A 14,014-nucleotide genomic window follows, 5' to 3' on the forward strand; every position below is an offset into this window, starting at 1 on the left:
TGTATAAAAACATAAAGAAAACTTTCTGACCTGCTTAATTTCATAGTGATCTGAAAGCAGCCTTGTCTTACAAATCTGCTGGGGTTCTTTTCTCTCATTTTCAGTCATCAGCCATCATCCAAGCTTCATACAAACGTGAGCAACAGCACTCTCTTGTGGTGGCAGCTGACAGACACAGCAGAAAGGGATCCAGCAGTGATGCAGTAAAACAGAGCGTTTTAAGTGAAACATTATACAGGCTGTCAAATCAAGTGTGCAGTCGATAATTAACTTTTAATTCCTTTTAATAAAGACATGACAAATTACTTGCCGCAGGATACAAAAACTAAATTTCATGGGGTTCTTTTCATTGTCAGTCCATTTGGGCCTCAATAAAAGTGTGCAAACTGCTGTCTGAGGCTCTTTTGTGAGAGAGATACATATAAAAAGATGAAAGAATCCTGAAAAATTATTACGTCACGTGAGGACCTGTTGGTTTAGTGGGTAACTACTTTTAACTACTTAAACAGATCTAAGATTAAGCTGTTATGGTTGAACTAAAAGAGCATGATTGCACACAAGGGCGGAGGTGTTGAGCACTGGAAGTGGACTTGAGGGTAGAAAAAAAGAGTCCTATACTTGGGTTCCATGTACATTTGTCTTTAATTTAGATGATGCAACTTCTTTCCTTGTGTCATGGTTCTTAAAGTAACTCAACTTCTTCTGCTAACTCAAACCTTTCAATCACAATACCTGCAAAAAGCGAGACTTGATCTTCCCTTTGTTCTGTTCTGTTGCTCTACTTTGAGACATTTAGTCAGTGTCTCCAAGGTTTTGTGTCCTTTAAAGCTTTCTTCTTTGCAGTTCTCCGCCAAAACAGGTGCTGTTGGTGGATTCAAGTCCGCTCAGTCTCTGGTATTACTGTGAAGAACTAAATATGAGACTGCTTCCAGGTTTTTGGGCGTAGAATCAGCCCAGGTAACTGCACTGAGACTAAGCCACTGGAACCTGACCAGGGGAACTTGACCGTCATTCATCATGTCCTGCAGTAGTCAAGCAACATGCCATGCTGGATTCAGGCCACTGCTGAGGTAAGCTTTTCTAACTTCCTGGTGTCAGATTGTCTTGTCCTCTCTTGCCAATGATGGTACCTCTCCATATCTCCACTCTCCAAGCTGTCTTGTTGAACTTTAGTTTGCAGCTGTCAAAAGGCAGTTAAAGGAAATAGCACAGTGTACATACTTCTAGGTCTTTTCTGAGGACGATTCTTCCCATTCATTCAGTGATGCGAATCTACCACTGGACTCATTCCACAAACTAAAAGAATGTATATGTACTGTATATGCAGGTATCTCTGGCAGCAAAGCTGTCTGATCTCCATTTACTGGCTTCACCAACCTTCCCAGCATTTACCATTTGTTTATGCATTGTTTGTTTGTTTTCTGTCTACTATCCTGTTTTCTCTCCTCTTTGCCCTCACCCCTACCAGTCGAGGCAGATGGCTGCCCTCCCTCAGCCTGGTTCTGCTAGTTTCTTCCTGATAAATGCAAGCTTTTTCTTCCTGCTCTTGCTGAAGTGCTGCTTGAAGAGAATTATTTGGATTTGTTGGGTTTCTCTCTATAATTTGCTATGTGAGGTGCCTTGAGATGACATGTTGTGAAATGGTGATGGATGAAACAGAACTGTGGGTAATAAATTAAGGGATAAACCAACATAAAGTTTCTCAGTAAGATGTTGGGTCACTGTGTGCTGCTAAAACATCTTCAATACACCTTGGCTGTCTTCTCTGTAACTCTACTGGAGGGATGGTGTTTAATTAGGTTAAGATCTGTCAACAGCTTATGATGTTCATACTTTTTGTGAAACCATCCAATGACCCCTCTTGCCCTATAGATGGAGGTATTGTCACTCATTGTGATAGAAATGTTTCATCATAGGATGAAACTGATAATACAGAAGAATATTTTACTGATTTACAGGGATTGTTCCCTCTGAGGTGACCAGTGGACTCAACCCAAACCAGCAATATTACCCCAAAGGATAACAGCACCATCAAAGTTCAAGTTTTTCTTTTACTTTGTCGCCCATCTGTATCTACAAATGTCAGTTAAAGCCATTCTGAAGCAATGTGTTGGCCTTACTGAGTCATTTTATGTAGTTTTTTTTTTTTTCTGTATATCTATGTATAATTACATTTTCACCAGCTGGACATGGATGTTCTTTTTCAGCTCTTTTGGCCTCATTCACTCACAAAGTACTATTCATGTAATGTTATCTGTTAGTTAGACTTAACCCTGTTTAAGCAGTGGAGGTGAAAGGGGACTTCACTGTTGTACCTGTCTGTCACAAGCTCATTTTAAACACTGTACATAAGCAATAAAGGTCAATTATCTCAAAATAAGTGTGTACTGAGAAAAACTGCCTTGAAATTAGTTATGGCTTACTCATGACAAGTTTTCTTTTGTCCACTAGGTGCAGGTAGAAAAGATTTCTATTCACATCTTTCTGAAGAAGAGGCAAACTACTGTAGCTCTCTGGTGATCTGACACTGGTGTTCGTACCATCACAAGCTGCTTTTAATTCTTCTACTCTCAGCTGCAGGATCAGCCTTACTGAGCATCTGTGATGCATCTTGTCAGCAACTTTTCTTTTCTCTGTTGTTTTTCAGGGAGTATGCCTCTTATTATAATCCTTTTTTCCACAATTAGGAACACACGTTTCAGTTCAGTTCACTGACATGAAGCTCAACACACTGGATAATCTGCCATTAAAAAATGCATTGATGCAACCAAAGCAGTTGAAACACATCGGGTCTGCTCTCAACTCTCTGACAGAAACACTTAAACAATGATAGCAACAGGTATTACAATAGGATTTTAAAGGTAAACGTAAGAAATTAACTGAGCAATGGAGCATTTTGTCTGTGCTTCTTCAATACTTACTACAGTCTTTTCAAATGTCTTGATTTTGACATCTGTTAGTTTAAAAAAAGTATTTTTATTTTATATTTTTGAACTTTAATTTAGAATAAAAGATGAATTAAAAATAGAGTAAAATTTGCTTTGATTCGCCAACTAAAATGAGATCAGATTGAGAAGAATGGTATACAAAGGCAAATTATCAGGAAGTTGTTGGATACATTGAAAATGGTGAAATATCTTTATGGATGGGCTGCACAGTGGCTTGGTGGTTAGCGCTGTTCCTTTGCAGCTAGACGATCCCTGATTTGCATCTAGGTCTGGACCTGGGATCTTTCTGCATGGAGTTTGCATGTTCTTCCTGTGCATGCATGGGTTTTCTCCAGGTACTCCAGCTTCCTCCCACAGTCTAAAAATATACTCAGGTTAATTGGTGATTCTAAATTGCCCGTAGGTATGAATGTGAGTGTGTTTGTTTGTCTCTATATGTAGCCCTGTGACAGACTGGTGACCTGTCCAGGGTGCTGGGATAGACTCCAGCCCCCCATGACCCTAATGAGGATGAAGCGGTGTGTAAATAATGGAAGGATGGTGTGTAGATATAGATGTTTATGTGCAGATCAGTGTGAAAAACTTCTAGTTTGTGGAGGTTGTAAAAAAAAAATGCAAATAGTTAAATATCTATACAATGTGGAGCCCCCATTTTTTCCAGTATTGGTAACAGCTGTGAGAAAAAAGTCGTACAAATTGCTTTTAGATTTTAGAATTTTTGTAAAATAATTAATCAGGGTAAAAGTATGCTTTTGCTTTTATCTTCTTTGTTGATTTATGGCATTACAACTTCGTCATAGTACACAGAAGACATGTTTAAAGTCTCTCTACTTCTAACCATGGTTGTACTGTTTTCATAGAGTTATAGGACTTTATATTGCAATGAAAAATCTAACATCCAAAAATGCATTTAACCAACAAAAGCATTTCAGATACATGTCAGGGTCTGTCTCAACTCTCTTCACAACTCTCTCAGTAAAGTATTACAATAAGACTTAAAAAAAAATTAAACCTACAGTGAAAGGAATGTTGTTAAAAATTGTGCTTCTTGGATACTTGCCACAGTCATTTTTAATGTCTTGATTATGACCCCTGTTAGTTTGCTTGTTATTTTTTATGTATGCTCCATAAAACAGAATAAAATCTAATAAAAAATGCAATAAAATGTGTTTTGATGTGCCAACTAAAATTACTCTTCCCTTTGCCTGACAGGATCTGACAGCAATATCTGACATGCTTCTTATCGCTGCATCATTTGAGTGTGTGCAAGTGCACTCAGGAAGTGATTTGGGTAAGTGGAATGTCAACTTCCCCTTAACAAAAAATACCTTATATGTTGACTGCAACACACACTAACACACACTGACATGGGAAGTTAGAAATGATGGTGATATGGTGACAGACAGACAGACAGACAGCCTCTCTCACTGTGGAATTTTCTTATTGGATTGTTTGACAGAATGTTGTCTTGTTTAGGTTGGATACACATCCACCAATCAGTGTGTTTGAGTGTGTTGGAGTGTGTGTGTGCAGGCAGCTGACCCTGGTGTGAACAGGGCCACTGTGTGCGACCACAGAGAGGCCATTCTTTACAAGCGGCACGACACACACACAACACACACACACACACACACACACACACACACACACACACACACACACACACACACACACACACACACACACACAGCGCACACTCACAACCATCCTCCCTCTCGCTGCCTTAATTTGTCACAATCACTAACACACACAAACGCACATACAGAGGGTGCAAGAGAGTCACTTGCCATCTCTCATTCTCCTACACAGAACTACAGCATAGTCTTGCTTTCTGTTTCTTTACAACACACACGCACACGCACACACACACACACACACACACACACACACACACACACACACACACTCGCTGACTGTGTCCCACCACATAATGACCCTTATTTCATCATCCTGACTGTGAGTCACTGGTTCACTTAGGAGACTGGAATGTCAAGCCCCATCACTGCAAAACATTTTAAGAACACAATTACATATGTAAAACAAACAAACACTAAATATATTTATTAGGACATGTCCACCACTGCTCCAGGGCAATGTGTCTGTCCACACAGATCAGGTGGCAGAAGCAGCCAAATGTGGCTTTGAACTGTATCTGTTTTCCAAACTGAAATCCCACTTGTGTGGTCGCCATTTTCAGAGCAATGATGAGTTCATACAAGCTGTTGAGGAAAACCTGGAGACTCCAGATGTGACCTTCTTCTGTGGAGCTTGAACAGTAAGTGCACCAAGTGTATTGATGTCAAATGAGACTATGTTGAAAAATAATGCAAGAATAATCTTTCTCCTGAGGAGTTTTCCGGTGAAGCCAAGTACTTTTTGATGGACCCTCATAATGAAAAACATAGTGAAGGATTCCCAATTAAAATTAACTGAAGTGCAGACATGAGATGCATGGATCAAACAACTGTATAAAATAAGGCTAGTTTGCAGTCATTACAGTGCATTACAGGATGAAGTGTAGAAAAGCAAAACTTGGACTTGAAAGTGGTTGAAGGTTCATCTAACTTCAGTTGGGAGGTTATTCCAGGTCTCAGCTGCATGACAATGAAATGCTGCTTAACCTAGTTTTATTCTAATTGTTGGGATGTCCAGTAGGCCTGATGTCCTCAAAGAAGCTGACCACACAGTGATTTAAAGTAGTAAGATTTTGAAATAAATTCTCTAAGAATTGTATAACTTTAGGAACAGTAACAGTAATCTAGTCATATTTCCTAGTTTGTGTCAGGACCTCAGCAGCATGAAGGGTATGGCAAGTAATGTTTTTTATTAGATATAATTTGACAATACTTTATCTACACTTCACTATGAACACAAAGCTCTTACTGGACAGTTTACTTTCCCCATAATTATGTTTCATTAAGAAAAAACGGTCGACTTAAGTTACAAGACACAATTCAATGCCACTAAAAGTGATGCAAGCTAATGTAGCAACTGTAAACTTCTGATTTTACAAAGTTCAAGCTGTAGACCAACTTTATATGTGCAGTATTTTGTTGTTTCAGTTAGTTTGCCACACTTTAAGATCAGAGATAAAACAACAAAACTGTGTGGCGTCATGAATGTTATGGCAATTTTCAGCTTGCATCGATTGAGTTGACAGATGCAGGCTAATTAGCTTAATTAGCTAACATAGCCACTCATTAGAGAACCGTCTGCTGGGTTAAGAACAGTGTCTTCTTTCAGTCAAAGCCTGCTAAAAGCTGCTTTAAGTCTGGAGAAGGCTGATCACATTTGATTCACATAAATGCCTCCATAGTTTTTGGAGATGGCATGCCCTAGGACATCACTGTCTAAATTTTTTTAGACAGTTGAAAATGACACTTTCTGGTTCTCTTGATTATGTATTGTCCTGGAAAAAAATAACACTATGCTGCTTTCTTAATTTTTCTTTTAAATCACCAAAATGACACCATTTATCAGAGCGAGACACTGAGAAATCAGAAAGAATTGGTGGATTATCAACTTTTCAGTGTCCCTTATACTAACCTTGTGTGACATAGGTTATGGTTTCAAGGGAAAATTTAGCTTCTAAAAAAGAAATATTTTTCTTTTACAGATGTTGGAAACAAAATAAATACAAAACTGTTTGCACTCCTCTGCACAACTGACATGCCATGATTGACTCAGCTGTGACGAATAGACAGGTGACAAAAACTCAGTGAATATTTGGCTGAACAGCAAACTATGTTTAAACAGAGGGAAGGAGACAACAAGAGGGACTAAGAGGGGAAAACGAAACACGCTTGAGCAATAAAATCTATACAGAGCATGGTTTAAAAATGGTAAACAGAAGAGCTAGTTATTGGAAGATACATTCAGCATGGTGAAACAGCTTTCTAGAGCTGATGCACAGAGTAGTATGAAAAACATCTGGTTTGTAGGGGTTAAAATAGTGCAAATAATTTAATATTACTAGAATACTGAGCTTCCTTTTACTTTCCAGTATTAATAACACATGTGGATACGTGCCAAAATGTACATATTGATTCTGGGTGTTCAAAATTTTGTAACATAATAAAAAAAAAAAAAAAAAAATCAGTCTCAATGCGTTTGTCTTCTTTGATAATTTCTGCCATTATAGCATTGTTATACTTCACAGAAGACATTTTTGAGTTCTCTCTACTTCTAGGCTTGGTTGTGCTGTTTCAGTAGAGGTACAGGACTTTATATTGAATTAAAAATGAACAATGAATAGAAATATGACAGTAACAAAAACAAAAAAGGCCATAAACTGCTTGGAGTTCAGAGATGAATCAATAATACTTTATTGCTAAATCAAGGAAAGCACAGGTGTAGTAACTGACATTAATGACTGAAACATGCTCCCCAGCAGGAATTAATATTGCTAATTACACCTGTGCTTTTCTTTCCATCACATGTAAAAACATCTGCTGTGATTACCACTTTAAAAAATACCATCTCAACTATGTGGAAGTTGATATTTCTAACTTTTACATTGCAAAAGTTCAAAGATGAGGCAAAAATAACAGCTGCTAACAAATAATCTATACGCTTTTTATGTTGTTTATAGTGTTTATAGTGTTCATATTGGCATTTTTCTGTATATTTACGTCTATCCATCTTTTTTTGTTATTTATCTGACACGCTTTTAAAACCTACAGCTCATTCTATTTATATTCTTAACATGTTAATACTAAACTATCATACTATATACCTATCCTGCATATTTTATGCATGACTTATGTGTCTTGGATATTCATATGTCTTACATACTTAGACTGCTTATACTGTATATATTTTAGGACATTCAAACTGCCCGTATAGTTATTCCACTTTGTCATTTTACATTGTACCGCTTCTTTTGCACTTCCGGTTAGACTCTAAACTGTATTTTGTTGTCATAGTAATTGTACTCTGTGCAATGACAATAAAGTTGAATCTAATCTAATATATTCTAATGTAATCTAATAATCTATACACATACAGTCACACTTTGAGCATTGACAGATTTATTGATTCCCCAAAAAAATATTTGCAAAGTTATTACTGCGGGATTTTTTTTTAATATGTTATTACCACTTTTAAAAATAAAAATGCATCCTGTAGAAACAGGCTATTAGTAAGTCAAAGGTTCTTCCTCATTTTTTCGGGTTTACAAAATGTCATTTTTTTCTGAGTTGCTCTAAGAAAAACAAATTTCTAACCAAACAGTAGCGTCAAGTTTGAAATACTAATCAGAAATAGCGAGTTTGAATTTCACAGTTAGGCTCGGAAGTTGCATGGTTGTCATTTGGGTCTCAGACAGAATTATAAACCATTTAATTTTTTTACAATGTAAATATAATGGAATATTTATATAGCATTTATTGTGAGCTATGTTTTAGCTATCTTCAATAGAACAGAGAGACGCGCACATACAATAAATCACAGCAGTGCACTCTAATTCTGAAAGGTCTTACCGGATGCTGCGTGTCGTTTCCGCTAGCTTGACAGTGCTAGCTAAAACTTCAGAATGGACCCGAGTGGAGGAAAAGCCGTTAGTTTGTAACGTCAGGGGAGAAAGTCCGACCGTCCATGTCTTCAACACAGACATCAATACGCTGATAAAAGTTAGTGGCAGCAATGTCGAGAGAAAACACCACCAGGAGCCTGGACAGCATAGACCTCGCCGCTTTACGAGTGAGTTCAGAGCCGCTGTCGTCCGTTTTTTAACCAAATGTTTGAGTAAACACTGTAGGATGTGGTGGGTGTTGCTTCAAACTTAATGGCAGTTTTCTACCAACAACTTCACTGGGGACTTTTTTTTTCTTTACCTTGTGTAACGGTCGATACTCAGCCTGTTTACTGTTACGAAAAGTTGTGTTAACTATGTGTGTGTGTGTGATATCGAGGGTTTTTATCCTGTAACGCCGTGCTTTCTGTCTGCTGTGTCCTGTTTGGTTTAAGTTTACAAGCTGCAAACAGGATTTTCCCTTTTGGTGACTTGCTGAAAAGTTAACATGCAACTATGCAACAAGTGGTCGACATCCAGACAGCGTGTTTAGAGTGTATTTATTGATAGAAAATGCCCCCCCAAAATGCAGCCTAATTCTAAGTTAGTAGTGTATTTGTTTTTTTTTTTCAAAGCTTAACTAACCGAATTTCTGACTTGACTTAACTTTTCTTAGTTAATTTAACTGGTGGTATGACCCAAAAATGGAAGTGCATTTTCTTTATGTGATAATGTCTCTGTACTCACCTCATATTCTGTGATTTTCAAACCTTTTTATTATTATTATTATTATTATTATTATTATTCTTTGCTCAAATTCTTATCCACATATTCAGCCTCATTTCCTCAGTCCCTATCCAAGGATAACTGCATTGTTGCTCTCTGTCTACCCTTGGCAGCGAGCTTATAAAGCTGTTTGTCATAGTTTTACTTGGCATGAACCGGTTGTATTGTGACTTTACTGAAATGTAAGATTGCCTGTAATGTGCAGTCATATATTTAGCTGCATTGCTTCTGGATAAGGACTTGAGCTGCAATGACTCAAAATATGCTTTGAAAATCACTGAATATGTCCCTAATATTTCACTTTTAGGTCAGTGACTACAGAAATATGAAGATATATAAAGTGCTATAACATACAAACTTTCTTTTGTCACTCTTCCAAGTAAAGTGACTAATGCAAAACTAAAAAAAAAAGAGATAAGTTACAAGCTGCTTTGTATGTATGTTTTCTTTACCATGTTCATTTCTTTCTAGGATCCAGCAGGCATCTTTGAGCTGGTTGAGGTGGTTGGCAATGGAACCTATGGTCAGGTGTACAAGGTAATTTTCTACCCATCTTTTCTGTGTCATTTGTTGCATGCATGCAAGAAAACAAACACGACTGCAAATAGCAACCCTGGTCCAAACCCCCTCCCTACACACACACACACATTTAAATGTGAAGTGTTTCTATGTAATCATTGTTTGCATGGGAGTGAGTTAGATCGTAAAAGTTGCCTGTTGTTGCTTCACAAGCACCACACGCCATAAACCTCCACCTCCAGCCCGGACACATGCAGGCACATCGTACATTTCAGTATCTGACGTGTCACTTCTGGTAAGATCTACTGTGACTACTTCCAGTTAATTGGGATGAAAAAGAAGAAATTGCTGTCGACTGAAATATCCTGTAGCTCTTAGTTCACAGTTCACACACACACAAGCATCTTCAGCATCTTTTAAAGGCCCTGGGTGGGGCTCACTTCCTTATCGCAATATCTGTTTGTGTATGAGTGAGAATGAGCGGTTTGTGGTTGCAGGAGGTGTGTAGTCTTATTTAGGCTTGTGCAGCTGGTTGTGCCCTGCATTTAGATATTTTGGCTATACCACAGACTCTGTGTTGCTGCACTATTGTGGACTAGTTTCGATTTGGAGCTGTAAAAACATAAGTCCTCTGGTGCGAATGATGATTCTGCAACAGGCGGCTCGGGCTCTTAATTAGAGGTCGATTATAGGTGATTTAAGTCAGGCCAAAAGACTGCAAATAGTAAAGACAGAAGTTGTATCAAGAGGATAGTTATATTTCCTGCAACACAAGATGTTCAGTGTACAGCAAGTGCAAATTCAGCTGTCAAAACATCGTAATCTAGCTATAAACTAGTTTTGGGAAGAAGCAGTTTTCTAAAAGTGTGTTTTAAAGGTAAGGTAGAAGTTAAAAGTGTGGGATTAGAGAATGAATGAAGCCCATGGAAGGCTCTTGGAGGTGTGCGTGTCTGTGTGTGAATGTGTGAGACAGAACGTGGGTGTGTGCCTTGATCGCCACTTGATTTCCTGAAAGAGGAAGCGTTGCAAAAGATGTTCAGGACAGTAAGGCCTGTGTTGCCCTTTACACAGGGTGCTTTTACTCAGGGGCAAAATATTGCAAATTTCATCCTGTGACTCACAGTCATTGATGTTTTATCAAGAGGAAACTGCCAAATATGGATGAGCAGCTTCTTTTCGGGATGACAATGATTCAAGGCAGTATACCCCACAGACCTCCATGTGTTTATATCTAAAGGCTTATATCGGGATTTGTTTCAGGCAAAAAAAAATCTCCTTTCTGTGCTTCTGCTCTCTCAAATCATTCTGGGTGGCACTTCACTGATTTAAATAAAGAAGTTGCTGCATAAACATTGTTCACAAGCAACTAATAAGCACTAGTTTTGTTGCCCTTGAAAGCTTCGGTGTCTGTTCTTCTCAATTATACTAATCATGTTATTTGTCTATTATGTGCATTTGACATACTGGCAATAACACTTGGAATGTGCTCACTCTATCAGTGCTTTGTTCAGGTTTATGAGAATTGCTACGGGCAAAGCAGTAATAATAGAACATAATGCTAACAGGCAATCAGTCAGAGCTTAAGGAGGCCTGTGCAGATCTGTTTTCCCATTCTGACACTTTCTACCAGTGTGTCTGTGTGAGTCAGTGCCATCATTGGAAACCAGGACAGGAACAGGACCTATAGAACAGTGGTTTGTTCTACACACACACACACACACACACACACACACACACACACACTCGCACATACAGCCCCTTACAAAAACATTGACTTGTGGATTGACGTGAGTGCAGGAGATGCTGACAAAGCACTGAGGATTTTCCTCTGTTTATGTGTTAATACATTGCATTTTAAGTGTGCAGTAATGTAAAATGACTGACACAGACTAAACAGTGCAACAGAGGAACACTTTTTTTCTGAGCATTTCCATAATATACCACAAACTTATAGTGGCTTTTTAATTAATTGCTTCTTTATATATGTACAGCACACTTGTGTTTATCCAGACATGGACTAAGCAGACCAGAATGTTAGAAAATGGATGCACTGGGTCTGCAAATAATCTCCTTGTGTCTCCTTTTTGTTTGACCAAACCCAAAGATATTAATGTAGATTACATGATATGTGACATACAGTGGTGGACACCCTATGCATTTGTGAAATATTGCATTAAGAATCACTCTTCAAGTGCAATTTCTTTTAGTACAGTCACAGCCAAAATACTAAACAAATTCTAAAAAAGCCATTGAAAACTTATTAGTTCAGTTAATTAATTTAGAAGAATTAAAAGCAGTAATTCAAGAAGAATGGGACAAGATTACCTCTCACCAGTGTGAAAGGCTCGTGGGGAACATGGCAGCCATAATCAGCTCTACTGCGTGCTAATGGTAGGTATGCTAAATATTAATTTGATGATGCTTTATTTATTTTTGTTCAGTTTTGAACACATTCTCTGTTATTTGTTGACTTTGATACAGACAATGTTGAGAACTGACATATTGAAACTGTCAAGAATTTGGTTTTGTTAGTTTTTCTTGTAAACAATAAACAAAAAAAAATAGCATTTGTGTTTGTGTCTGTCTAATGCAGACACACCTTTTGAAACAACAAAAAAAGATTTTTGGGTGTCCGAAAACTTATTTTCCACCACTGTATGCATTTTTCACAATTTGCACTTGAAAAAGTACTCCAAAGTCATCTTTTCGTCTTCTTCATCGACCAGTTGAATGATTAATTGACTGGTTGTTCATCTCTAAATTCAGCTCTACTGTGCTTGGGTAATCAAAGACATGACACTCTGAGACAAATGTCCATGCATCCAATAGGTGTACCGGCTTCATCCAAGGGTTGTGGGAGTTGAAGTGTGTCCCAGCTGACACGGGGGAGAGGTGACACACACACATGCCACCAGTACATCACAGAGCCAACACAAAGAGACAGTCAAGCATGAACATTCACACTCACACCTGCAGCCAGTTTAGAATCCCCAATTAACCTGGCACGCATGTCTTTAGAGTGTAGGAGGAAACTGAAAAACCCATGCAGGCAAAGAGAGAACATGCAGAAATCTCTTGTATTTATATTGTCGAATCACAATGTGGTAATGCCCAGCGTTGAAGGAATTTTCCCATTTTTAGAGATGCTGAGATACTTTTTTGTGCTATAGAATGCATTTGTTTAAAGATGCTACTACATCCAAACACCCAGTTTTGCAGTTACAGCTAACTTTGTGAACTATGTTTGTAGTTTATCAATTAATTTGTTCAAAGGCTGGCAGCAGAATAAATGACTCAAATGTCAAATCTGAGAAATGGCTCCTTCTGTGAAAGGCAGTTAAAATCCGTCAGTAAAGTCAGTTAACAGCTTTATATATCAAAACTAGCAGCGTTTGATAAGGTCAGTCAAGTCAGGCAAACAAATCAGATGAAACGGGATCATGTTGAGCTGTGTAAACTATAGAACAAGAAGCTGCAGAGCCACAAACAACAGGTTCAAGTACACAGGAATGGAAATGGAGGTGGAAGAAATGTCTAGAACTGCACATATGTAGTGAGAAGCTCTTCTGTTTATTCAAAATGAACAAACTGATGGGAGGAAGACTAAGTGAGGACAGACAGTGGGTTAGCCATGACAGGATGTGGAAAATTCAAGAACACATGCTGCCAAGAATGAGGGAGTTTGAAGACGAAGAGGCAGAACAGGGAGGTGGAGCAGGAGTCACCATGACAGTGTTTATATGTGCAAAGTAATGTGCAGTTTGCTCTAGTCCCCTCTGTAAACCACAGTGATCCACTGTGTGTTGTTTGGTGAAATGATTTGTAGTGCAACTCAGGTTATGTTGCCAATTAGTTCTGCTCTAAATTGAAGCCTTACAGTTGACTGGTGTCTGAACATCAGGAGTTGATTGTAGCTAAATTTCACCATGACTCATGTTGTGCACCAATGTGAGCAGATTTTTTTTCGATCCACTAATTGTCAGTTAGTAGTCTGATATCATGTCAATCAAACCTCAGTGTCAGTGGGAACAGACACTGGAAAGTGAGCCCCATTAACCTCATTTTGATTTTAATTCGGTGGAACAGCCTCCTGGTCAGCAGACAGGCTTCTCTGGCATGCTACCACAGACACAATTAGAAGAGATGTAGCGCAGAGAGGGCTGGAGACAATCAGGCCTTTTCATCCAAATGGCCCCAGGAACCGAGGAGTCAGGAACCACTCAGGAACTCAAGGAATCTTCAGGGCTCT

The 14,014-nt window shown here is 38.4% G+C and overlaps 1 protein-coding gene across 3 annotated transcripts in view; it reads left to right on the forward strand.

Moving 5' to 3' along the window:
• Positions 1-8,474: 8,474 nt before the first annotated feature.
• The window catches only part of si:zfos-2326c3.2 (misshapen-like kinase 1), a 75,225-nt gene continuing 69,685 nt past the window's right edge, over positions 8,475-14,014 (forward strand). For 2 of the 3 annotated variants that reach the window (XM_023267061.3, XM_023267069.3), the window contains exons 1-2: positions 8,475-8,648; positions 9,718-9,783. In XM_023267061.3, coding sequence (XP_023122829.2) covers positions 8,592-8,648; positions 9,718-9,783 — 123 coding nt within the window. In that variant the 5' untranslated portion in view covers positions 8,475-8,591. The remainder of the gene's footprint in view (positions 8,649-9,717; positions 9,784-14,014) is intronic. The other variant, XM_023267078.3, reaches the window with a different exon arrangement.

This window comes from Amphiprion ocellaris, chromosome 13, assembly GCF_022539595.1.
Source record: "Amphiprion ocellaris isolate individual 3 ecotype Okinawa chromosome 13, ASM2253959v1, whole genome shotgun sequence".
NCBI classification, from domain to species: Eukaryota; Metazoa; Chordata; class Actinopteri; family Pomacentridae; genus Amphiprion; species Amphiprion ocellaris.